This window comes from Poecilia formosa, unplaced genomic scaffold, assembly GCF_000485575.1.
Source record: "Poecilia formosa unplaced genomic scaffold, Poecilia_formosa-5.1.2 Scaffold579, whole genome shotgun sequence".
Taxonomy (NCBI): Eukaryota; Metazoa; Chordata; class Actinopteri; order Cyprinodontiformes; family Poeciliidae; genus Poecilia; species Poecilia formosa.
In genome coordinates this window covers 73,775-83,646 of record NW_006800518.1, presented here as the reverse complement: position 1 = coordinate 83,646, position 9,872 = coordinate 73,775, and the positions used below count along the sequence as shown (strand labels likewise).

At 38.2% G+C, this 9,872-nt stretch overlaps 1 protein-coding gene across 1 annotated transcript; it reads left to right on the top strand.

The window, feature by feature from the left end:
* The first annotated feature begins 9 nt into the window (after nt 1-9).
* Nucleotides 10-8,621, top strand: LOC103129801 (protein NLRC3-like). Its single transcript, XM_007541003.2, has 5 exons — nt 10-813; nt 2,628-2,801; nt 5,928-6,101; nt 7,771-7,817; nt 7,965-8,621. The coding sequence occupies exons 1-5, from the start codon at nt 47-49 to the stop codon at nt 8,486-8,488; spliced, it is 1,686 nt and encodes a 561-aa protein (XP_007541065.2). The 5' UTR covers nt 10-46; the 3' UTR covers nt 8,489-8,621.
* The last annotated feature ends 1,251 nt before the right edge of the window (nt 8,622-9,872 follow it).

The window sequence follows — 9,872 nt, the reverse complement described above, 5'->3', positions numbered from 1 at the left end:
CGGAGGGGCTGAAACGGATCCACACTGGAGTCGAAAAAGCAGGAAGATGATCGGGTCTCTGGGAAAACTGGCTTTTGATCAGCTGCAGACAGGAAACCTGATCTTCTATGAATCAGACCTGACAGAGTGTGGCATCGATATCAGAGCAGCCTCAGTGTACTCAGGAGTGTTCACACAGATCTTTAGAGAGGAGAGAGGGCTGTACCAGGACAAGGTGTTCTGCTTCGTCCATCTGAGTGTTCAGGAGTTTCTGGCTGCTTTTCATGTTCATCGGACCTACATCAACTGTGGTGTCAACCTGATGGAAGAAACTGAAACATCTAAGAAGTCTTTATTAATTAATAAACCTAAACTAAAGTCTGTCCATCAGAGAGCTGTTGATCAGGCCTTACAGAGTCCAAATGGACACCTGGACTTGTTCCTCCGTTTCCTCCTGGGACTTTCACTGCAGACCAATCAGAGACTCCTACAAGGTCTGCTGACACAGACAGGAAGTAACTCACAGACCAATCAGGAAACAGTTCAGTACATCAAGGAGAAGATCAGTGAGAATGTGTCTGCAGAGAAAAGCATCAATCTGTACCACTGTCTGAATGAACTGAATGATCGTTCTCTAGTGAAGGAGATCCAACAGTCTCTGAGTTCAGGAAGTCTCTCCACAGATGAACTGTCTCCTGCTCAGTGGTCAGCTCTGGGTTTCATCTTAATGTCATCAGGAAAAGATCTGGATGTGTTTGACCTGAAGAAATACTCTGCTTCAGAGGAGGTTTTTCTGAGGCTGCTGCCAGTGGTTAAAGCCTCCAACAAAGCTCTGTAAGGACACACATTGTTACTGCAGGTATTGTTGATAGGTAGAAATCTGCTAATGATGAGTTTAACATTTAGTTATATTTTGTCAGTTTATTTATTGGTGCATTGTTTCCTCAATGTCGGCAGCTGGCAGTTGATGAGTAGACGAGAGACAGGCTCTTGTCAGTGACTGTCCTCGCAAGGGTGTAGATCCCATCTCATTATTGGGTGGACCACAAACAGGGAAACTTTTCAAGAGAAATTTTGGGGGGTGGTAAAGTTACATTAAAATGTAACATAAAATCTGGTTTAAATTTTTTGTGTGTATTCAAGCTGTACCACCAAAAATGAGTAGCAATGAATAACAAAAGTGTTTTCTCAGTAAACAACCTGTTGAGACCCATAGAAGTCAAACTAAGATTCAAATGTCAAATGTTGCTTAGATATCAGTTTGGTTCAGTGTCACAGATCTAATCTCTGTTACACCTTTACAAAAACTTAAGGCTCTAAATAAAAACAAGTTTTAATAAGTAACTCCACTTAATACAATTCCTCATAAATATTGATTTATTGCAGTGGTTCTCAATACAAGTCATGTGTTATTTAAATTATACCTTAAGTTGCTTTAACCATTTATTTTTGATGGGGTTTTTCTTGTCCTGGATGGTTGAGAACCTATGAATATATAGGAATTGAATATTTGGGAAGTAACGTAACTTAAACTCAAAGGTCACCACCAGAGTTTTCTAGAAAAATATTCAGATTTTATTTTGTGGTTTTAAAGGCTCTACATTGAATATGATAAGAAATGAAGACATACTCTATTTTGTTTTACTGTCAGCTGCAATAGCCCCTCTGCTCTCGGCTCCCATACTGAGCTGTCAGCTAGTGGTAACGCTCAGCCGCTCCCATTTCATACCCTTCTTATTAAAGTAAGAGTTAGAGAGCTAAATATAATTTAAATATTGGCTACCTTCAACAGAAAAAGGAGCTAAGTCTATGAAAGCAATGTAGCAGTTTAACTAGTTTTGATTTCCAAGGCATAAGGTGGCAGTTTATCATGATTCAGCCAAAGTAATGAAATAACGAACTGTTTATTGTCAATGTGTTTCTTCCTATTGAGTAGAGAAAGTAAATAAATACATGTTACACGTCTTTTGCTTTAAGTATTTAGTTGCTGGAGGGTTTTTTGTTGGTGCTGCAGAGCCACAGCAACAGTTAGCTTCTCACTTCAGCGGCTCTAACAGAACCGGTTCCATTCAGCAGCACAGCTGTCACTTCTCCTACAATTTGGACTGAACCATTGTTCTAACAATAATGGGGGGGGGGGACCTACAAATGCATTCTTATTTTTTTTCTTAGATGATTGGCAGATTTACTTCGTTCTTTGTTTCTATTGCCTTTTTTAATTTTTTAAATTTAATTAATTGATATTGTTTCAATACAAGGGTTTCTTTCATGATTTCTTTGTGGGGGGAGAATTCTAGACTTTTCCAAGATTGGGGGGGTCTGGAGCCCCCAGGGATTTATGCCTGTGTGTTCACAATGTTACATGTTAAAGCAACAGAAATCCTCTTCTTTCTGTTGAAAGTTACACTGGATCAATGCAGTTCATTGTAGAATTTCGTAGTTCTCTCGACAGCCTCCTTGTTGCCAGTTGTTCACTTCTTCAAGGCTGGAGGCCCAAATATGGAATGAACAAGTTCACAATAAAGATATAATAAAGTTGTGAAAAATACAACATTTTCTTCAATCAGTCCTAAAAGAACGTTGTTGACTGGAAAGGAAAAAATAAGTGTCAATAGTTTAATAACAGATTTTCCTGTCTGTCTCCTCAGACTGAGTGGCTGTAACCTCTCAGAGAGAAGCTGTGAAGCTCTGTCCTCAGTTCTCAGCTCCCAATCCTCCAGTCTCAGAGAACTGGACCTGAGTAACAACAACCTGCAGGATTCAGGAGTGAAGCTTCTCTCTGCTGGACTGAAGAGTCCAAACTGCAACCTGGAGACTCTCAGGTAAAATGTGACCAATCCTGGTGAAACCAGATTTCTGTCCATTACCTTCTATTTGGTAATGGACAGTTCAATGTCTAATACATTAATAGATGTTTGACTGTGAAGTTGATAACCATGAAAAATCTTGACACATAAACATGGCTGTTTTTTTTATTTACTCCCGGCTGAAAGAACCAAGAAGAGAGATATTTAGTCAGGCAGGGCCGTGCAGAGACCACTAAAGGGGCAGGTGCTCAAAGAAAAAAAAAGGGCACATCTAACCGCATTCTAGGACAGAATATTAACAAAGTCACACATCTTTCAGCGTTTAATAAACAATGATAAATTACAAAATTGTGAGATATGTAATCAAAGCTAAGCAAAATCTCTATATAGATCATGTAGATATTTTATAAGTTATTTCTTTCTGCAGGTCTATTTTGTTATAGGAAAGTATTGCAATATTCAAACCCGCAATTTAGCAAGATATGTAAATCAGAGCTAGACCACGAGACATATTTTGTCTTTACAGAATTACACTATTAAAAATATAAACAAGGGCACAATGCAACCTTTTAGTGACTGTAATTTATAAAAAAGAGCTGCCTGTTTGTTACACTTGCAGTGGAGATGAAGATGGTCCATTCAGGAAAGCAGAGCTGCATCAAACTTTAATGTGGAACTGCAGAAAAAAGACAAAAAAAACAAAAGCAAAAATTTAATTGTTAATGCATGTCACCATGAGAAAAGCCTACTGAGTTTTGCTTAAATTTTTTTTTTAAAATAAAATCACACATTTTTGTCTTGTGAAGTGAAACAATTCTTCCCAAAATAATTTTGGAAATAATTTCTGACATATTTGCGCCTGTCAGAAATCTTTTGCTATTCTAAGTTTTTGTTTGTGACTCAAAGTTTTGCTTGTGATTCTCAAAGACGTCGTGGGCAGGGCCCAAAATTGCAAAAAAAATTTTTTTTAAAGATTGATGTGTGCAAATAAAAGTTTGTTTGGCAAATAATTTTTTAAGTTCATGAGACAAAAATTAGTTATTTAATTAAAAAAGTTTTTTAAACAAAACTTTTGGTTTTAAAAAAACTAAATTATTACAATTCAAAAAGTTTTGATTACAATGTTATTTTTCTTGAATGAGATTAGTTTTTTTTTTTCATTGAATAATTGGGGGGGGGGGGGGAATAACTTCATACTCTGCGAACCAGACCCTAAGCTTACTTAAAGTCTGGATTGAGTTTTTCCCCTTCATTAATGACACACTTTGATTACATACATTATAGCTATCATGGTAATTAGGGCGAGTCATTTTTAATTCTAAATGAATATCTTTCTCCTTCAAGATACATTTACCTAATGCTAGAATAAATGCAATGTACATTGTGCAGCAAAGCAAATTAGAAGATCGGACATATATCCATTATGGAGATGACAGGTTTTGGAGGGGCTATGTGCCCTTATTGCATAAGCAATACTGAAGAATGGCTGCCATCATTAACGATACAGGGAAGAAGCTTTTCCGTTATCTTGCTTTGCTAGCAAAGTCGTTAGCTAGCACAACAACAACAGCCTGATGTCTGTATGATAAAAATACTGAATCGATAGTTAAGAACAGTTTTTCCTCACTTGGCTGTCTCCTCCCGCTCAGCAGTTCTTCAGAGAAAGGCAGAGGCCTGTCAGTGTCTGTTGTATTTCATTACCTTTCTGCTTAAACCGCTGAAGCAGAAATTATACTTCAACGTTTTTCGTCATCTGACAAGTAGCAAGTCTACTCCACTTTATTCACCAAAAACATTTCTTTTTTTTTTATTCACCAAAAACTGTTCTGTAATCTGGAACATTCGGTACATTGAGCTCCAGTTAGTCGCCTTATCTCACTGTACGAGAGGCAACTCCGTCATGCGTCACGGGCAAAAGGTCAAAGGTAACAAGGTGACCGGGGGGCTTATTATGTTGTACAAAGAACCCCCAACTAAAAACCAAATAATTTTAGTACATGTTATGTGTCAGAAGAGGGCTTAGGTAATAATAATACCCCAAAAAAAAAAAAATTGACAAAATGGGCACTTGGGGGCAAGTAGCAAAAGGTGCTCAAACCCCCCTAACCCCCCACTTTGCACGTGCCTGTAGTCAGGTGGAGACCCTGTTTCCACTGACAGTAAAGCTCTTGGTAATTGACAAGTTGCTGCATTCTAGGTGAACAAAGGATCACAGATAATTCCAATCAGCAGTTTTTACTTATCCATTCTACATGTGACAAATGTAGATTTTTTCATTACCTACTGAATAAACTAAAGTTTCATTACTATTTTAGGTTATTAACAGGCTAAGCACCAGTTCCTTGATTGTTTTCCTCTCGTAAAATGACCAGTTCAGACCTTGGGCTTGTTAAGGAAGAATTTCTGAATTAGTTCATTTTGGAAAAGTCTGGCTCTATCTTTCTCTTTTGGATCCCAGGTCCTCCTGGCGGTCTGTGTGTAGCCACAGAGAAAAACAACAATGAGTGTAGACGTCACAGAATTTACAAAGTTTAATCCAATAGAAGACAACGTATGAAATTACACAGAAACTGCAGAACAACGGAGACATGCATCCATTTACCTGATACAAATGGAAAGAAGAAGGAAAGAAAGAAAGAAAGAAAAGCAAAAACGTGCAAGGACATCTTTGGAGAATCAAAGAGCAAATCCTAATTTGTTACTCTTTGTGGAAAGTTTTATCTTCTTGTATTTAACTTATTCAAATAAGGTGTATCTTTGCTCATCCAACCTCGAGCTATCTCTGACCCTCTCTCTAAAGCCATTTGCCCCATTGTCTAAGTAAAGTGGAAGCAGAGATTCTCCCGAACTCCTGCTGGTTTACGGCTTTCACAGATCAGTGTGAAAAGCTGGAACTTTTTCCTGATTGTTTCCCAGACAGACAAAGGGCAGATCAAAGATCTTAGCAAATGATCTGCTGTAACTACAAGTAAAATAAAGGTCAATAGGGCAGAATAAGTTATTAATTTTAAAACATTAATTAGGCTATTTCAATCAAGACATGTTAAGTTTTAAAACTAGCTTATTTTAAATTTATTTTCTTAACATGCTCTACTTAAATGCTCTCATCTTCTCATCATGTGATGAATTGTGTGTCTGCAGCTTATCAGGCTGTTTGGTCTCAGAGGAAGGCTGTGCTTCTCTGGCCTCAGCTCTGACCTTTAACCCCTCCCATCTGAAAGAGTTGGACCTGAGCTACAATCATCCAGGAGACTCAGGAGTGAAGCTGCTGTCGGCTGGACTGAAGGATCCAGACTGGAGACTGGAAGCTCTCAGGTATGGAGGAACCTGCTGCAGGAGCAGAGAAGGTCTGATAGAGGAGGAAGAGGAGAAACGTCTTTAGTCAGTCTGATGGAAAAATTTGAAGATGTATATTTATTATGCTATTTAAATATTTAATTTGGAACCATGGCATTTATAAATGAATAAATAAAATGATGAAAATATGATGTGACATTCTGAATTTCTCTTCGTCTCTTATGACAGTTAAATTATTCTAAACATGATTGATAAATTTAACTGTGAAACTCTGCAAACCGCATTCAATGACAAGTTTTTTATCAGTCATGGAAAACCTTGAAAGTCATGCTATTTTATGTTTCATTTTCAAGACCTGGAAAGTAATGGAATTTGTAAATAAAGGCAAAAAATTTGTGCATTTCTGTGGGTCTTGTCTTGGTTTTGAACATTGAGGACTTAGAATTTTATTTCAAAACCAGACAAGACCGCAACTGTGGAAATGTTACTAAATTGCAAGCATATTTTCCAGTTTTTTTGTCAATATCCTTGTTTTCACTGGATGCATAACATATTGATTCAAATCCAACCAATAATGCGACTTACTAATTACGTGTTTCTGTTACCGCTGTCAGCCATCACCTTGTCCCCTTTAACTTACACGCTTTCCTTCAAAATGTTGGCCAGTGTTTGTGGAGATGATGACTGTCTAATCAGCGGTAATACCTTTCCCTACATAAATCATAAGAAAGCACATAATGACGTAAATTAAGCAGCGCTTTGCCTTCAGAGATAGTAGGGAGTATGCCCAACTTTTATCGTCACTTAGAAAGGAAGCTCAAAGAAACAAGTTATGTGGAAGTGATGTTAGCAAAGCTAGCTGTACAGTAACAAATATGTTGCATGATAAAAGCAGACACTGCGACTACTGTGCGGAGGTGTTGACTGAGGTTTCGCACATGTACAACAATGGTGTCACCAAAGACTGCAATATAGTGATGTGACATTTAGTATGAACAATAAGACTGGAGCCTGACTGAGAGCCAGTCTTCATTTTTATAATGCTCTGCAAACACTGCAGTAGCTATTATTATTCTGTTTTATTAAGTACTTGTATTTATTTAGTCATCGAATAAGCTTTCTGTTAAAGATTAGTGGTGTTGTGGTGTGGAGTCTGTCTGTCTCTTCATAGAAGCAATTAATTATACATATATGTACAACCTTATGTTTGCATTGCTGCTAATATGTTTTTCTGTGTGTATAGACATTATCACAGGATTCCTCAGTCAATATAATGACACTTTTCAATTCATACCTGTCTGTGTGGGGTTCATTTCTACACTTTTTGTCATTTAGTTTTCCTCCCTATCTGCCTTTACTACACTTTTACATGTTCACTAGTTCAGCTTGGGAGGGTTAGGTCTTTCAGTCATACACTTTTCTTTCTGATCCTGTTGTATATGGATCATGGAAAATTATATTAAATTTCATGGAAAATCTCTTCACCAACCAGGACCATCATGGGCTGGGTGGGGCTTCCACTGATGGATCTACTAAGAAAATACAAGAAGCTGATTGACTGATGGATAAGAAGTTAAATTATACAGATTAATGAAATCATAATAAGACAATGTGTGTCTGAGAGACATGTAATGTCCATGTTTGCTGCTGAAAGAGACTGATGGTCTGACCCCCCTCCTCCTTTCAGGGTGGAGCCTGCTGGAGGCCCATTCTTGACACCAGGTCTGAGGAAGTGTAAGTGTGTTTTTCATCTGATTCATGACAACAAAGCAGCTCACATTCAACCATCTTCAAACTATCACATCACTCATTCAGGATCATCATCAAAGATCAATAAATGATCAATAACTGCAGCTGGATTATGTTTGTTCTCTCCATCAGATTCCTGTCAACTCACCATCGACACAAACACAGTGAGCAGAAAACTCAAACTCTCTGAAGACAACAGGAAGGTGTCATTTGTGAATGAACTTCAGTCATATCCTGATCATCCAGAAAGATTTGATTATTATCCTCAGCTGCTGTGTAGAACTGGTCTGACTGGTCGCTGTTACTGGGAGGTCGAGTGGAGAGGAGAAGTTGATATATCAGTGAGTTACAGAAGAATCAAGAGGAAAGGAGACTGGAGAGGCTGTTGGTTTGGAGCGAATGATCATTCCTGGAGTCTAAAATGTTCTGATGATGGTTTCTCTGTCTGGCACAATAACATAGAAACTCGTCTCTCCTCCTCCTCCGTCTCTAACAGAGTATCAGTGTATGTGGACTGTCCTGCTGGCATTCTGTCCTTCTACAGAGTCTCCTCTGACTCACTGATCCTCCTCCACACCTTCAACACCACATTCACTGAACCTCTGATTCCTGGATTCTGGATCTGGTTTCCTGGTTCTTCATTGTTTCTGTGCTGAGCTGAGTCTAAAGAGTCTAGTTGTAAAATTCAGCTTGATTTAAAGCAGAACTCACAATTTACTCAAAGGGGATCTGTCACAGGAATCAGGTAAAATATGTTACACAACTTAATTTGATAGAAAAATAAATATCCAACCACTCAATATGATAATTTATTGATTTTTTAGCAACAATGATTTATAAAAAAAAAATAAACACAATACTAAGAAATAATAATAGTTATTCTGATAAATAGATCAGTAACCAAAAATCCCTCGAAAATAATATTAGGTTAGATTTAAATCACTCAGTTTGTGAAGTATTTCTCAGTTCTAATCCAAAGTCCCAATCCAAAATGAAAAATCCGAAACATCAAAAACTTCCCAAAAAGATGAGAAAAAACAGTGGTACCACCAAAAGTCCCTAAAAAGAAAAGTACAATCCAGATCTCACCGGGATCTCACTGGGAGCATCTTTCTATCCTCTTGCACCAGGCGGCGTTTCCTGGGTGCAAGCTCCGATCCAGTTTCTAAAATGCACGATCTGTGGCGCTGGGGCAAACTTTGATTGCCGTTTTATGTCTTTTATTTGATTTTGTTACTTGTTTTAAACATTCAATCAAGTCAAGTCTCCTGCTGCACAGATGTGACGGTGAGCATCTTCCTTTCAGGTTGCGCCACTGTGTGCCGATGCACACGCCCCATTTTATTTACTAATTTCAACCACACCAAAAATCAGCCTGATACTGCCCGAAATCAGTTTTAAAAAGTTGAAATTCTAGATAATTTTAACAATGAAATAGCAACTTTTCTATAAAACTGTTTGATACATTTACTTTTTAATGTATTTATAGAGAAAAAAACAAACATAGTGGTTATGTTACAATCACCGCCCCTCCCCAGCCAGAGGTAAGGGAGGCTTAACTCCAAAATAAGTCTTTAAGTTAACCACATTAACTGTGTCTGTTCCTTTGTGCTGGTCTTTCCACTGGAGTTTACTGGGCCTAACTGTTTCCTCACTGTAGCTGGTACTGACCACTTTGGCGCTAGCTTTAAGGAAAAACTATCTGTTGCTTTGGAAAGGGGGTGAGACCTTACCCAAACCAAATCTCCCGGCCGGAACTGTGCACCCCTCCTCCGGGCATTATAGTATTTGGCTTGTCGGGTTTGACTTATCCCAACTTTCCGTTTGACTTCTTCATCTCATTGTGTCACTCCAACAATTTGTATACAGTTTGCTGAGGTGATGGTGGTTTGGCTATCATCCTCTCCAATGGCCCTTAAAGTTGACGTCCCAACATTAACTCAGCAGGGGCTTTCCCTGTGGTTTTATGTTGAGCACCATTGATGGCAAAACGGAACTCTCAGATATGTTGGTCCCATAGATTGTGATGCTTTCCAACAA

What these genes read in the sequence shown, in the direction of transcription:
- LOC103129801 (XM_007541003.2), top strand. Translation starts at nt 47, where the DNA reads ATGATCGGGTCTCTGGGAAAACTGGCTTTTGATCAGCTGCAGACAGGA. An exon ending in AAAGCCTCCAACAAAGCTCT is followed by an intron (nt 814 to 2,627) that starts GTAAGGACACAC and finishes CTGTCTCCTCAG; the next exon opens with ACTGAGTGGCTGTAACCTCT. An exon ending in GACACCAGGTCTGAGGAAGT is followed by an intron (nt 7,818 to 7,964) that starts GTAAGTGTGTTT and finishes TCTCTCCATCAG; the next exon opens with ATTCCTGTCAACTCACCATC.